Below are 16762 nucleotides of genomic sequence, written 5' to 3'. Positions count from 1 at the left end.
GCAATCACAGGAGAGAAACCCCTCAAGTCCACAACCAACGAAGCCCTGGCGGTCAGACCACCAAGATCAGACCACCACCGGTGGCAGATGCCTGCCTGCCCCAGCGCTTTCCTGACCACGCCCATTCAGTTCCTCACCTAAGATTCCTAATGAATTTCTTTCCCTTTTTTATTTTAAACAGGAGTAAGAAGCAGACTCCAAAATCTTTTCTCCTTCAATATCAAGGCAATCCACTTTGTTTCTTCTTCATCTGCGGTTTTCCTGGAGAAAGCCACTTTTGATATGCTGAACAGAGTTACCTGCCAACAGAACACCGAGGAGTCTGAGCGTTCATCTATCTTCCTCAATTGTAAAACATCACTGAGAAGCCCAGTTCACGTGAGCCAATCGAAACGACAACAGTTCTACTCTGCCTAAAGCTGCGGCTCTCAGCCTTCCTGATGCTGCACCCTTTAACACAGTTCCTCATGCTGTGGTGACCCCGACCATAGAGTCATTTTCATTGCTAGTTCAAAGTTTCTAACTTTGCTACTGTCATAAGTCATACTGTAAATATCTGTGTTTTCTGGTGGTCTTAGGTGGCCCCTTTAAAAGGGCCAGTCACCCCCCCAAGGGGTCACAACCCACAGGCTGAGACCTGCTGGTTTAAAGGGTTAAAAAGAACAGTAGATTAATAGGAAAACAGCGTTTTATTTGTTAATGTCGGATAAGAAATGTAAGCATGTTACACTATCTTAAAAACTCAACTAGCGAATTTGAAGAGAAAGCCTTCCCCCACCCTCACCCCGCCTGCCCCGTTCCCCTCATGAATCCAAAATGTAAGAGAAGCAGTTGACCATCCAACAGCTCTGTGGAACCTCCATCCAGAGTGCGTACATGATGACTAGATTAATACTGCCTTCTTACAAAGTTTTTCTTCTCTTTTCTATTTAAAAAAAAATTTTGTAACCTTGATCACTTATTACAAAAAAATTCCATACAAAAGTTCATATATTGAAAAACTGCTTTCCCCCCTCCCTCCCTCCCGCACAGCACCATTTTATATAGAGCAGAGAAGGGTCGAGAGCAGACCGCCCATCTAGGGAGAGCAAGCTTCAATTATGCCTGGACACGCAGTGGTTTTCTTACCCTCCTTGTCCCCTCTTAAAAGAACTTTAAAAAAAAAAAAATTACATACACACATACAAAAAGGAAAGAAAAATGCCAAAAACTTGAGGGCCCCTTTCCAAACAGTACAGTTAGCTCAGTGTCAATAATTCACATCTTACAACGTGTATGGATAGGATTTCTTTTACAAAACTTTCAGTGTCAAAAAGGAAATTAAGGCCATCAGATTCGCAGCTTAAAAATTCACATAAAGGAAATACAAAAATATCATGTGCTTCTGAGAAGGCTCTGCACTGTATACAGGACTCCATGCTTCTAGCTTGAGGAAGACCGACCGTGTCTTGACAAGTTCACATAATGGCACAGCTTTTATTGGATGCTCTTGGGGCTCCCTGAGAGGGGAAACAGAAGGAAAGTCAGTACCAGCAATGTTACAGTGTTTGTTCTAAAGGCCAGCCATTTCCCACAGTCACTAAAGCGCTGCACTCCCTACTTGAAATGAGCCAGCTCACGCCTCCCGCTTTCCAGCATTCTCTAAGGGCTCACTTCAACAAACCACAACTGAGCTGCCACTCTAACTATACCAGTTTTCCCCAGAAAACAAATAAAAGCTGGACTAGGCCTGTAAACAGTTAAGAATTTCTCACTTAAAATAGAAACTCAGGCCAGCCGAGGTCACAGACATAGCAAGATCTAATCTTAATAAGAAAAATTCTACAAACAGTGGTTTGTTTTTTTTTTTAAAGAGCTGCAGCGGGGGCTGGAGAGGTAAATTAGATGGCTCCGTGGTTAAGAGCAGCAGCTGCTCTCTAGGAGGCCTTGGGTTTGACTCTCTAATGTAGTTCCAGGAATCCTATGCCCCCTTCTGGCCTCCACAGATCCTGCATGGTTAGGTGTACTCAAGTGCAGGAAAAACACTCAGACACACAAGACAAAAAGGTTTAATCCTGTAAAGAGCTGGGACATTGCTCAGTGTCACTTGCCTACCAAAACTCACTCCTTGTGTGACTTGTGACCCGCTGCTAACTAGTTATCAGTCCCAAGGGCACTAGATCACCTGCACTGTGCTTGGTGGCTCTCCATCGTGACAATGGCAGGGGAGTTTCCTAAAACTGACAAACATCCCATAACTCTCCATCCCTCCTTCCACCAAGGAGCCGGCTTGCCTTCTCCTCAGTGCCTCTAGGTTCTAGGCCCGCTTTCAGAAGCTGCTATTCTGTAAAGCGGCTGGGCTGAACCACACTGGAAGGAAGAGGACTTACTTTCAGCCCTAATCAACCTCAATCAAACCAAAGAATCATCAGTTAAAAACTGTTTTAAGCCCAACTTCAGTGTATTCTACTGACAGTTCAAACACTATCAGCTGTTCTTTCTCTAACGCCCAAATATCCTATCCTCCACCACTGTCCAAGTGCCTTTCTCATAGCTGTTTATAATGACACCAGAGGCCGCTAAGGCCTTCCCCGGTGTCTGAGCAGCAGGACTCATCAGATCACTTGTCTCAAATGTCATCTTCCAGTCGTTTCGAGTTTCCATTGAGGGTAGGACCATAACATACTTGGTAAACTATGCCAGCAAAATAACAAGGCATCCAGATGAAATAAAATCCCACCTCAAGTGAATACACAAATGGGGTTGCACACATGAAGTCTGCTAAGGGCAAGAGGTGGTTTGACTAAGAATGTGCCTCATATTCATGTATTTGAAGACTTAGTCACCAGAGAGTGGCACCATTTATAAAGATTAGAAGGACTGAGGTGTGTCCTTGTTGGAGAAGTGTGTCACTGGGAGTGGGTTTTGAGATGTCTCTGCCTAGGATGAGGACATAGTTCTCAGCTGCTGCTCCAGCACTGTGCCTGCTTCCCTAAGAGTTGCCCTGGCCATGGAATCTCTTCCCAGCACCAGTGACTAAGACACAAGGCCAACCTAAATTACAAACATGGAGACATGGAGAAAGGAAGAGGCAAACTAATGATCACTCAACAGTTTCTACACTGTTACAGGGCAGAATATAAACTGAAGGCTCATTAGTTATATTAACATTTTTCCCAAAATTAATTAGTTAAACCAGAACTTGGGGTTTAGCTGGAGTTTAACTGGGGTTCTGCGAAGCCCAGGTATCAGCTGAACCCTTGCAACCACTTAGTGAATGGCGGCTTCATAACAGCAATGAACTTGGCTCCACACTGAAGCTCAATGTGGCTCTGGGTCTTGTTTTCTGCTATGTGAATGCTGTTCTCATTTAGCAACATAAACTTTTCAGAGTCCAATAAGGCTTTGTTCGGCATTTGATCTAATCTATGCTTTTGTAAGTTATATACATGTTCAACACAACATATTATCTAACCAGAAAACAGAAGACAAAGGCTAAAAGTTGACAAAGAAAGAAACGGTAAAGGGCTACCATTCTCTGCTGCATCCAAGTCTGTTGCTCTGTGCACCACCGGTGAGGGAAGTGTGCGCTGCAGCAGGGGGATGGCACTGGCTGGGCTTGAATACAGGAAGGAAACCCAAACAGGCTTTTGGGCAATTCTACTACTACCATGAAAACCGTACCTGCTGGTGGAAACGCTCCTCCTCCACAGCCACTCCGATGGGCTCTTCCTCCTCCTCCTCCTCTTCGGGTATGGTGGTTTTGAAGACTGTGCTCCTCTGAGCAACCTCCTAAAAGCAACACAGGAGACTTCAAACCAGAAGGCTAAGGGAGGCTTTTTTAAAGCCATTTCATCGGCAGCTTTAGCTAGTGAATTTTGCATAATTAGCAGCAGTTAGTAGACCTTCAATTTTTCCTGCAGGGGAGCTACTGGTATCCAATTTAAAATACCTGCTGAGAAGTTTCTAATGCTTTTTATCCTAGTCTCTTCTGAAAATTCTGTGCAAGTGATTTGGCATACTAAATTCTTTATAAAACTCAACGTGAATTCTGCTTAAACATCTTGGCTGCTGGCAAAGAAAAGGTGCTAAATAAATGCTGAATAAAACAAAGGTAGAGCCAGCTGTTCTAACCACAGGGACAACCATAGGGGCAACAGGACCACCTGGGGAGTTGGAAGGCCAAGACAGCACCTTTCACTCCATCAGGAAGTAGAACCTGGACGGATTGGCACCAACTCCTAGTAGCAGACCACTGAGCTCAAATGCACACGGTACAGAAACAGCTCTGGTCATTCTTTTAAGTGCAGCACGAAATACTATTTCCATTTTCTACTAAAACGTCCAAGCACCGATAACTTTCCTGCAGAGAATGCCGAGGTGGGCAAAAGCTGCCAAGTTTAAGCAGCTAGCATGAGTACTGTCTAGTTCAAAGGTCATTCAACACAGAACTCCACAGTGGAATTAATTGCTTCAGTAGGAACCATCTGAAATTTAACAAAGCCCCTGGTTTAAAACAAAAGACCAAGAAACCCCAAAGACAGTGTTGCATGGCTTCTTCAATGCATATCCATCAATGTGAAACACATTCAAGCACATTCTGTAAACCAAACTAGGTGCTGAGATGGCTGTGTGTGGCTTGAGTTAGTGCAACAGGCCTAAGGAGGCTATAGCCTGAGCCAGGCTCTGCAAAGCCAGTCTTTTCAGACACTCAGAACATGTGCATCACTATTCTAACCAAAACAACAGCATTATGGTGAGCTGTTCTGTCATTGTTTATCAAGAGAGAGGTTTTTCTTTGTGTAACCCTGGCTGTCTTGGAACTCACTCTGTAGGCCAGGCTGCCCTCAAACTCAGAGAGCCTCCTGCTTCCCAAGTGCTGGGATTAAAGTCTGTGCTACTACAGCCAAACAGCATCATAATATAGAACCTGACTCCTTACATCAAACATCAAATGCAGCCATTGTTCTTTGACAAGAATTCTACAACTAACATGGTTGAACATGCCAAAAAGATACATGCCACAATCTTACACTTAGTTTCCTGAGCCCCAAGAACTAGGAAGTTTGACAACAATTTACTAGGTTAACAGTATACGCATTTACCAGGTAAACACACAGCAGCAGATTCTGTTTGATAAAATATGAACATTCAGAGGTAAAATTATTTAGGGTCCCAAAGCCAATGCGCAGTGGAGACAGAACCTGCCCAGGGAAATTGGACCCTGTGTGAATAAATCAATACCCTATGAGACACGATTTTTCAAATGTGTGGTGTGTCCGTTTTCTCGGTGTCTATTACTTGGCAGCCTTAGTCCGTCTGACTAAAGTCTCAGTCACTTCACATTTCAATGGGATTTCTGATAAGAAATCACTCAGTGAACCTTCCGGTGAAATGCGGTCGTACCTCTCCCTGAGAATTCTTCAATATAACCTTCACGTCTTCTCCAGTACCCCAAGAGTTCTGGTTCTTCCAGATGAGGTCAGTTGGAGGGCTGGCTGTGACGCCAGCATTTGCAGCCCACACCTGAAAAAGGAAAGGACACCATCAGCCAGCCAGAAGCCAGCGCTCACGTTCAAGTCCAGCAACGTGATGAGACTTAATTCTCACCTCCAGTGGCCTGACGACTCTGCCCAGCTGTTTTGCTGAGAGCTGTGTGAGGTCACTACCACTCAGAGACTGTAAGCTTTCAACTTCCTCATAGGACAGGCATATGGACACATAAGCACCTAAAATAAAGCTGCCACACTCTGGCCTAGCTATTCCTCAAAGCAGCTAACCTAGAACAAATTTCCTTATTTTCTTCATTCACAAAAATAAAGCACCAATAGTACCTACAATGGGCGGGACTGCTGGTAGACTGACAGCCAATGCAAAGGAGTGGGCTCACTATGAAACAGTAGCATTATCAATTGTTTTATGGGCTTCATGGGCCACCCTTCAGCGAACACATACACACACACACACATACACACACACACACACACACACACATACACAAGCACACATACACACAACTCCAATTTCAACAACAGAAATTAACCTCCTAACAACTTAGTCTATCTGAAATATTCAGAAACAGTGTCTCATCCCCAGGCAGACATAGTGTCACAGTGCCCCAGCCCATCTCAGATTATGCTCCACAAAGAATGCAGGAAATGTTGCAGGTAAAATATGATTGCTATTGAAATAAGCCAAAGGAAAAAATACATTCCCCTCATCAGCATGGAAATTCTGCCATTTTTTATGTATTTTTGGCAGAGGGAAACAGGTAGAATAGAAAACCCAGGTACAGAGGGGGAACGAGCTCGGCCGCGAAGCGTGCAGCTCTTGTGGAGAGCCCAGCCCAGGTTCGATGCTCAGAACCTCTATCAGGTTGCTTCCTGACCACACCTGACGATGCTCAGAACCTCTATCAGGTTGCTTCCTGACCACACCTGACGATGCTCAGAACCTCTATCAGGTTGCTTCCTGACCACACCTGACGATGCTAAGAACCTCTATCAGGTTGCTTCCTGACCACACCTAACGATGCTCAGAACCTCTATCAGGTTGCTTCCTGACCACACCTGACGTTAGTTTCAGGGGATCTAGAGTCAGCCTCTCTGGGCGGGTGCATGCCTGTGAAACACACAACCTTACAGAGGACACAGACACACAGACTTCATCCTTAAAGGAGGAAGGGGGACCGAAATCCTAGGTTTAAATCCTAGACAAATCATTGTGCTTTTGAGGTCTGTCCCTCAGAGGCAGATACAATCAACCCTAATCCTACAGAGCAAGAAACAAAGAAACAAACAAGCCGGTGAATAAACAACAAACGAGGTAGGATTAAGCACAACTGGTTGTAAATCTGTAACTGGTTATAGAATATTTTGGTTGATACCAAAAATGCCAAGGACAAGCCCAGGCTTATGGAGGAAGTCTGTGAATCTCTGGGACCAACAATCCCTCCTCCCTTTAAGTCACTTTCCTGTCTTCGGAAAATAACAGGCTGTGAGCTTCCTCTCCTGCAGCAGGTGGGCTTGGTCTTAGAGTCCTAAAGCCCACAAGGGGCTGACTCAGAGAAAGTGAGTTACTTCTCGACTTCTGGACAGAAAAGCCAGATCTTCCATGAGCATTACAGACAGAAAGGGGCATTTACCAGGAGAAAACTGAAAAACGGAACAGGACCTGGGCAGCTTTCAGACACAGAGCAGCACGCTCAGTCCAAGTCCTGGCAATACTCCTCACTATTTATGTGGAATCGCATGGTTGGGTTAGTGTGAGACTAACACATCCGAGCAAGGCTGCTCAAGTCCTGAAAGGGAGCTAGGGGGCTAATCAAGTAACAGATGTGCAGTGCACCCCAGAAGTAACAGATGTGCAGTGCACCCCAGATTGCAAAGGCTTAGGAGCAAGTTAACGTACCTAATAATTTTTGTATTGAAATGATATTCTACATTTTGGTTTGGTTTTGTTTGTTTCTTGAGACAGGGTTTCCCCTGTGTAGCCCTGGCTGCCCTAGAACTCTGTAAATGAAGCTGGCCTCAAACTCAGACCCTCCCTGCCTCTGCTTCCTGGGGCTGAGACTAAAAGCTCTGCTTTGATATGATATTCTAAACACAACAGACTAACTGCAACCCCATAATTAATTCTACAACTTTGTAAATTTTTAAACTGTAAGAATTCCTTTTTAAAGGCATACATAGTGCTTTCATCTCTGTTGAATCTTTAAACTGATCCTTGCAATTCGCCTTGAACAATGTCATTGGGAAATCTCCCTCACTACCATGTCCCAAAAATCTGATCACACACAATACAATCTACTAAAGAAAAAATGTACTGCGTTATCTCCTGGGATCCGTTCTTCTGTAAAAACACCTCCAGGAGCAGTCGCTTTAGTCTCTGGGCAGTACACCCAGAGGAAAAGCGGATGAGTGGCATAACGGCTCCACATCATGAGACAAAGATTCTAATCTAAGCCTTCTGAAGTAAAATACCAAACTTAAATACACTATGCAGTTTCCCTAAGACTTATAATAGAACTAAGCAATCTTCTCTCACTATAATTACCAAAGAATAGAGCAGTTAGGATATTTGTTCTCATTTTCACTCATTATTACAAAATTAACACCTACTGTTTTCAAAGAGATGTCAAAGCTCTCTATACTGTAGAGAAGTTCTAACCTGAATTTTGAGCCTTTGATCTTCAACATTAAGGTTTGTACTGATCAAAATTATAAACATGTGGGAGACTAAGACAGGGTTGTGATCACTTCAAAGTCAGCCTGGGCTGTACAGGGAGACCCGAGAAGGGAAGAAGTATGAAGTGACAGCCTTTACTCCCAGCATTCAGGAGGCAGAGGCAAACAGATCTCTATGAGCTCCAGGCCAGCCTGGTCTATTCTAGGAAGACAGCCAAGGTTACAGAGACCTCATCTGAAAAAACCAAAACAAACCACAAGGGGGCGATATATAGGTGGGCACCTTTTGTTTTCTGGATATAGTGTCTCAAGTTGTCCAAGCTGGCCTCTAACTGTTGGGCTATGAATGACCTTAGACTCCAGATCTCTACTTCCCTAGTACAAGGAGACAGGTATGTATTCACCACACCCAGCTGCACTTGCTTTTTTTTCAAAGAACCCATAAAGACAATGGAGCAGTCACATATACATCCTTCAAGGATGAAGATGCCTTCTTTGAAATCCAAAGTTAACACATTATCCTGCTAATAAGTGAAAAAGAAGGAAGCGTTTGTTTGCTCTAAGATGCATACTTCTCTAAACTCAATACATAACTGTTTAAAATGTGGTCTTTTAGAGCAGGTCAGTACAGAGCTTAGTCGGAGTAAGAGCTAAGAATGCCAGTTAGCCATCTCTCCACACTGATAAACTCACGAAGCTAGGCCAAAAGCAGGTTCTGGGCAATACCAGGGTCATATCCCAAAAGAGGATTTCTTTGTACATTTCTGTAGGTGGGTGCCTTTAGAGTCCAGAAGAGGGTATCAGGTCCCGTGGCGTTGAATTCAGAGTGATTTTTGAACCACCCACAGTGGGTGTTGGAACTTAAACTGGTCCTCTGCAAGAGCAGCCAGTGGGTATTTTGTTTGGTTTTTCAAAACCAGGCTTTTCTGTGTATAGTCCTGGCTATCTTGGAACTTGCTCTGTAGACAAGGCTAGCCATAAACTCAGAAATCTACCTGCCTTTGCCTCCCAAGCCCTAGGGTTAAAGGCATGTGCTGTTAAATTAAAGCCTGGCTTTTTTGTTTTCTTCCAATTATCTGTATTAATTCTTTGAGATTTTCATATAACGTACTCTGAGCACATTCACGCCTTATCCTAGCTCCTCCCCTTTCCACCCTCACCATCTTCCCAGCCATTCCCTTCTAACTTTGAGATGACTTTTTTCTTCTTTCCCCACCAAGTCTGGTTTGTGCTGCCCTGCCTATTTTGGGACTGAAGCCCACCCCTGCAGTGGGATCAGACTATCAGGAGTCACATCATTAGAGGAAACTGAGTCTTCTTTTCCCATAGCTATCAAATGCTAATGCAATGGCTGCTTAGCCAGGGCCTTTCCCTTGTATGTTGGGATTTCACGGGCTGGAGCTGCAGCAAGTGCTCTTAACTGGTCCATCTCCCAGCCCAAGATGACAAAGTATTGCTAATGCTAGGGTGGCTTTGAACTTGCAATGCTCTGCCTCAGCTTCCCAAGTGGTTAGAGGTGCAAGGCATGTACAACCAACTACGTCTGACTATTATTGACTACTACTGACTACTACTGAATGACCTTTGTTAGAAAGGCAAGCCTCCAACTCCAACCCTGAAAACAGCTAAGGGTGAAATGGAGCGACAAGATAGCAAAACATGAAAGCTTATCCAAGGCAGTTTAGGCAGCTGTTGTTTTAGGTGGATGCTGGTGTTGGCTTCCTACAGATCCTGATGCCATGCAGAATCCTTGAATGCACGAGGCTGCGAGGATCAGTCAGGAAGCAACTATTTTATTATACCCAACTAAACAGACAAAATCATCCAAATATCAATTCTTTTCACTGCTCTAAGGCAGAATTTTTAAATATTTCACAGCACACATACCCTACTAATACAAAGGCATTTTAAAGACCATTTCTAAAATGCTTCTCTTTCAGTCAAACTGTTGTTTTAGTTTTTGTTACAACTACCTTATCTGTAATTAAGAAAATAAATGATTGACTGAGCTCACTTACTGTGACAGTCTGGCCGGCCTTCAGCACATATCTTGAGGTATATTTGTAACTGACTGACGTGTCTCCAATTTTTCTGATCATCTCCCAGCCTCCCATTGGTTGATCCTAGTCACAAAACACAATATAACAAGGTTACTTCACACATACAGAGAACTATGAAATAATCAAATCCATGACCCCAGACAGGCTCTTTGCAAAAAGCAACGTCCTCAACACCGCACCCACCAGGAAGGGTCTGAATTTTAAAGGGGACAAAACTGAGGAGAGATGAAAATTACAAGCAAGGATCACGGTCACTGCTCAATTAGATGGGTCCTTAAGAATTTACAACACAAGCCAGCCCTCGAAACCACAAACAAAACTCCTATGATCTGACAGCTTTCTGTTTTTAAATCAGACACTTAGGACTAGCAAAGACAAGATTTTTTTTGTCTCTTGCATATGCCAGCTTTGCCCAGAATAAGCTGTTCCTGAGGGAGTAAAGCCGAGTCAAAGAAACAATCAATACGCCAGCCCTGGCTGCCCACTATCTGCCCCAGCCCCGCCTGTCCAGTGAGGAGCCATGGAGACAGCAGAGTAGGAAGGCTTCCCACAAGGCACACACCAGCCGCACATGCCTGGTGCCTCTGGAATCTGGAAACATCAGGATGAGGCAAGAGCTTCTCTTGTTTCCAAGCTGTGGCCAGCCGGCCCCAGAGCCCAGACCCCCTGGAACTGCCTGTGCTATCTATTGGACTTATTTAAATGCATATACACACAGTAGTTCTAATAGCCCAGTAAGAAAGGGCGCTGTGGATTTAGCCTAATGTTGCTTGTATTATGCTAATATGGTCTCCAAAATTGCAAGAGAATCCACAAGTCCACACGTAAGACACGAGGGCCCCTGCCCCCAGTTGGTTTTGATTGGTAAATGAAGTTGCCGGGGGTCAATGGCTGGGCAGGCAGACAGAGGCAGGACTTTTAGGATTCCTGGGCAAGAGACCTAGAGGATGGAGTTAGCTACCATGACAGGAGAGGAGTAGCTGCCACACCTAAAAAGTGCAGGACAGAAACAGCCAACAAGTAAGAGCTGGGAAGAGCAGCCCAGGGGCGGAGTGGGCAGGTGGGCAGACTGGGTCTAGGGCAGCAGAGATGGAATATAGATTATTTTAGTAAGTCATAAGATCGGAGGGGAGTGTGTTAGCCATGTGGAGGTTTTGGAGTGGCCCAGCTATTAAGCTCTTAAGGCATATTAAAATATAGAGGTGGTGGTGGTGGTGGTGGTGGTGGTGTGTGTGTGTGTGTGTGTGTCTGCCTGTCTTGTCTTTCATTTGGGAACCCAGAACACTGGGGTGGGTAGCAGGGTCGACGTGAGTAGAGATTAATTAAAAACAGCAACAGGGAGTGATCTCTCGATTGTTATCAGGCCCCGAACATTTCATTTTTACACTTAAATTTACATTCTCCCCACTGCACCCCCATTCTCTGCTATCTCCAGCACCACCCTACATCCCCAGTCCCATCAGAAAGAACCACAGAGCTCTCTAAAGTCCAAGTTCTAAACCTCAGGAATCCCTGAGGTGGATACTTCCTATTCACATAAACTCTCAAGATGGAGATCGTGTTGTCAATATTGCTATATAAATCTAAAGCAGATCATGTTCAGTCATGAACTCTGAGAGTTCAGCAGACCTGAGCCTGCATCCATACTTTTCCAGAAAGCTTTTATTAATAGCTGCAACTTCACCTTCACCAGCTAAGGAAAACTTATTAATTCATTTTGAGAAGGCATCACGGGGGCTGGAGAGACGGCTCAGAGGTTAAGAGTCCTGACCTCTCTTCCAGAGGACCTGAGTTCAATTCCCAGCAACAACATGGTGGCTCACAACCATCTGTAATGGGATCTGATGCCCTCTTCTGGTGTGTCTGAAGACAGCAATGATGTACTCACATACAAAAAATAAATGAATCTTTTAAAAAATAATAATAATAAGAGAGAGAAAGCCATCATGAGATAGCCTGGTCAAGTCTGGGGTGAAGGGGTCCAGAGTTTTATAAAGATTAACAAAGGAAATCTCAGGTTGGTAGGATGGCTCAATGGTAACGGTGCATCCACCAGCACTGATAACATCAGCTCAATTCCTGAACACAACATGGTAGAAGGAAAGATATTGATTCCTCTGGCTGCCACACCCAGCCATGGCACAGGGACACCCTCCCTATCACCACTATAAACAAACCTAAGAAAGAACAAAGGAAATCTCAAGCCACTGAAGGCTTTAGCACCCAGAAGATGGGTAGCTGTTACTACCCACCACAGCCAGGCAGTCTGCAAAGCCAGGCCTGAGATGGGCCGACTCATTTACCTGCTCAGAAGTGTTCTTCAAGCGAATAAACTTCCCATCAACATCTATCTCTTCAATGCACACGTTCCCCGTGGCTGAGGCAGAGTGGGAAATGCTAACACTACTGCTCGCCTCCGACTCCTCCACATCAACTCTCTTCCGCTTTCCTCTGGTGGTGCGCACACTGCGACTGGAGGATGCTCTGGACACGGTCACCCGGGAAGAAGGGCTTGGAGAAAGCTTTAACCTACGTGGGAAAGAAGACGGTGTGGATGAGGTACACGCATCCCGACTCATCTAGGCTTCGTCCACACAGCAGTTGTGAAGCAAGGGGTCCCTCAGCATGTCACACTCTGCCAGGAACCACAGCAGCATCTAGCTCGCACTGTGCTACTAAACACGAATGGGCCAGCCTGATACTCAAAGTAATGAGAAGTCAAGATCTATGTCTACTTACTGCCTGATGTTAAAACCAATGACAGAAAAGTGTCAAGGTCGCCTTCCTCCTTTTTAATGTTTTGTTTTCCTTAAAAGGGAGCATTTAATATGTTATTTCCTTCCACCTAATACATTTGGAAATGTGCACTGACAGAATACTTCTCCATGCTGGAGAATGCACTGGGCTACTCAGGACGCTTGCAAACGCTTAAGCTCCTTGTACAGGATCGACATGTCCTAGTTGGGCTGTTCTTTACCTAAGCGAACTTAGGTAAAGTTGATGTCTGATGTAAATACCTGAGACACAAGGAAAAGTTTAACTTAGAGCAGTCCTAAAATACTGGAGATATATCTATCTATCTATCTATCTATATACATATACATACATATATATATATATATATATATATATATATATATATATATATATATATATATATATAAACCAGAAAGATGGGGGAGGGATAACATGAAAACACAAACCAGCTGTCCGGCCTGGAGTCGCCTAAGCCCCTTACCGCTCTTCTTCGCCTTCCAAGAGTTTCCTGTAGGCGCTGATCTCCATGTCCAAGGCCAGCTTCACGTCCAGCAGCTGCTCGTAATCACTCAGCTGCTGCTGCATCTGGTCCCTGATCTCCGCCATCTCTCTCTCTTTGTCAGACAGCATGCGGCGCGAGTTGTCTCTCTCCTTAGCAAGCATGTCCTCCAATTCTTGAATCCTTTCCAAACACGCTCTAGACTTCAGAGTCAAAGGAGCACATTTACTTTCTAGGACCATGTCACCATGAGCACAAGGCAGCTACTTTAAACCACCTTCTGAACCAGAAAGCAAATACAGCCCTAAAGGAGCCCTAACTCTTAACCCAAAAGATCATGGCTGTGAGCAATTAATTACATTCCCAAATCCTTAAAGTATTAAACATCTCTTAAAGTTTTGGGTAGGCCGGTGCGATGGTGCACACCTTTAATCCCAGCAGGGAGGCAGAGGCAGACAGAACTCTGTAAAGCCAGCCTAGTGTACAAAGAGAGTTCCAGGACAGCCAGGGCTGGTACACACAGAAACACCCCCCCCCCCAAAAAAAGTTTTGGGTAACAGAAGAAATATTCCTCACATTAATGCTTAAAACATACAGGTAAGATTTCAGTATTAGCCACATAAATGTTTACATCTCTAGAAACCTCGTCTGACTTTCCTACAAGGTTCTCACTTCAACAGTGGCAGTTAACTACAGAACGCCAGCACATCCCTTCTCAAGAAGAGCAGAAAAGTATGTGTAAAAACTCTGAAAAACTGCAAGGGCAGTTTCTAAAACCAGAAGAAAGGGTTTCTGGCTGCCATGTTGAATGCACCAGTCTCAATCGGAAGGCCCCATCATCTCCTGTTTGGTTAACACACAAAGCACATGTGCTACACAGAGAGATGTATAAAATATTACCAAAAATATAGACGCTGTATTTGGAATACACAATGAAAAGTCATACATCCTATATCACCAAGTTCAACTTCAAAATCTTGTAGCTTACTGGGTTAGGGCTTTTCACTTATTATTCATTTCAGAGGCCTCAGAAAATGACAAGTACAACCAGATAAAAAAGAATAATGGAAGCCAAGGCCCCCAGGATCCCACACACCTGCACCAGTGGCAGAGAAGGGACCTGCTGTGGAAAACTTAATCTGGAAGGAAGACATTGCAATAAATGCTGTACTACTGAACTTCATGTAACAAATACAGGCTAAACTTTTAAACATAGAATGGGGCTCTGCAAAAAACTTGATGATAAAGCCAAGCTGCCTGGTGTGAGAGCTTGCAAATACATGCGAAAAGACCAAACAAAACTCTGTAATATCAGATTTGAGAGAAGTGCATAAATTCCTGGTTAAAGGGGAGAAAACGCCTTTATAGAGCAATTCTACTTGATGAATATAGATTCTATAAATACATATATCACTAGATAGAAAACCATTTAGATTGCAGCTATGTTGCACGTTCATGTATGCAATCTGGTCTGAGAATGAGTGTGTGTGCACACAACCTATTCTAGGAGAAGGCCCAGAAGCCGAGACAGCAGTACACAGTGTCCAGATCTTACATTCACATTCCACTCTGCAGTAAAAAGAAGCAGAACTTCTTAGAGAAACGTATGACTCTATCATGACTCTATCGCAGCAGAGGAAATACGTGGTAAACCTTACAGAACCAGGTAGTAAAGGTGATGCTGGGGTTGGCTCAGTGGTGGAGTGCTTGCATAGAATGACCAAGGCCCTGGCTTCAATCCCCAGCAACACAAGAAAACAAAAACAACCCCTACCCCACACCCCAAAAAAGGTGGCCAGGCTGGAGAGGTGGCTCGGCGGATAAGAGCTCTTATGGTTCCAAGTTCTATTCCCAGCATGTACAATGAGTGCCTCACAACCACTTGGAATTCCAGCCTAAGAGAATCTAATGCCCTCTTCTGCCTCCCAAAGGAATCTGTACACACATGCATACACCACAGGAAGTCTGTGTGTGTGTGTTTATATGTTTACATATAAACACACACACACACAATTTAAAAGTATTAAAGTACTGAAAAGTAAAGCACACAGCATTCAAACTCACAGCACGGCCCCCAGAACCACGTGAGCCAATCCACTGAATTTAAAAACTGCACACAAACACTGGCGTAAGAGGGGGCGGGGAGAAAAACCCTTTATAACAGAGTCCACTCAGTGAGTATAGATCCGCCTCTCCAGGACATGGGGCTTAGTCATTCTTGTCTGGGTGGGCCAGACAACAGGAAATGAAAAGCCACAACCTCTATTAACAGTTAAATAAACCCGGCCAATGCTACTACACTCAAACATTCCCAGTTACTCACACGTGGTCCCTGACAGGATGTGACAGACAGGCACTTGAAACTCACAAGCTGTCTAATCATGTGAAAAGCAGACAGACAGGCTGAAGAGTATCTTACGGCCTGGTGCATCCCAAATGGACCACAGTCCCTTAACAGCAGTATGCTACTGCCAGTTTCTGAGTTTGACCAAGGTCCCTCCCATGGTAATACAAGAAGATGCTACTACCAACAGACAAACCAGGTAAGGCAGAGGAGAACTGTCTTGTTCCTATTTTACTATCAATCTAAAATCAAACCAGTATGGGACCAGTAAAATAGCTCACCCAGTAAAAGCCACTTGCCACCAAGCCTGACAACCAGCGTTCATTCCATCCATGGGACCCACATGGTGAAAGGAGAGAGTAGTCCTCTGACCTTACACAAGCCAGCTGGTGCAGACAGAATAAAATAGGAAAAACTCTACAACATCCTCAGATAACCTACACTGCACACACAGGACTGCGCTATGAGTATCCACTCCCCAGAAGGGCTCTGCTTGTTTTTATTTCCTTTCTAAAACACCTTATCTTCAATTTATTTTCCACGTATATTTATTTCCACGTAGGTAGAGGATAGAATGAGGCACGAAACAAGGAGTAACATTGGCACTGGGCTGGAGAAATGCCTCAGTGGGTAGATGGTACTTGCTCCAACCTGACAACCAAAGCCACTCATTCCTGGACAGCCACAGCTAGCCTAAGGCAGTACCCACTACACAAAGGCAGGATGGAGCTATGCTACCTCCAAGATCCTGCCTCAGCACTCCAACTCCATGCCTGACGTTGTATGAGCTCTTTGACTTTTATTATTTTTATGGATCTGAGAGTTTTGCCTGCACACATGTATACTAAGTGACACAAGTGCCTGATGCCCACAAAGGTTAGAAAGAAAAGTGCCCGATCCCCTGGAACTGGAGTTCTAGACGGTTTCCGAATCATCC

The 16762-nt window shown here is 44.4% G+C and overlaps 1 protein-coding gene across 2 annotated transcripts in view; it reads right to left on the bottom strand.

Annotated features, from left to right (window-relative positions):
• Nucleotides 1-1007: 1007 nt before the first annotated feature.
• The window catches only part of Lmnb1 (lamin B1), a 42455-nt gene continuing 26700 nt past the window's right edge, over nt 1008-16762 (bottom strand). Inside the window, exons 6-11 of one of the 2 annotated variants that reach the window (XM_021150337.3) lie at nt 13464-13684; nt 12529-12754; nt 10184-10288; nt 5386-5505; nt 3664-3771; nt 1008-1499 (exon numbers count right to left, since the gene is read on the bottom strand). In XM_021150337.3, coding sequence (XP_021005996.1) covers nt 1458-1499; nt 3664-3771; nt 5386-5505; nt 10184-10288; nt 12529-12754; nt 13464-13684 — 822 coding nt within the window. In that variant the 3' untranslated portion in view covers nt 1008-1457. The remainder of the gene's footprint in view (nt 1500-3663; nt 3772-5385; nt 5506-10183; nt 10289-12528; nt 12755-13463; nt 13685-16762) is intronic. The other variant, XM_021150338.3, reaches the window with a different exon arrangement.

This window comes from Mus caroli, unplaced genomic scaffold (assembly GCF_978045245.1).
Source record: "Mus caroli unplaced genomic scaffold, Mus_caroli_1 scaffold_19, whole genome shotgun sequence".
In the NCBI taxonomy this organism is placed as follows: domain Eukaryota; kingdom Metazoa; phylum Chordata; class Mammalia; order Rodentia; family Muridae; genus Mus; species Mus caroli.
The sequence above is the reverse complement of the archived record's forward strand: the minus strand, read 5'-3'. Positions and strand labels throughout refer to the sequence as shown.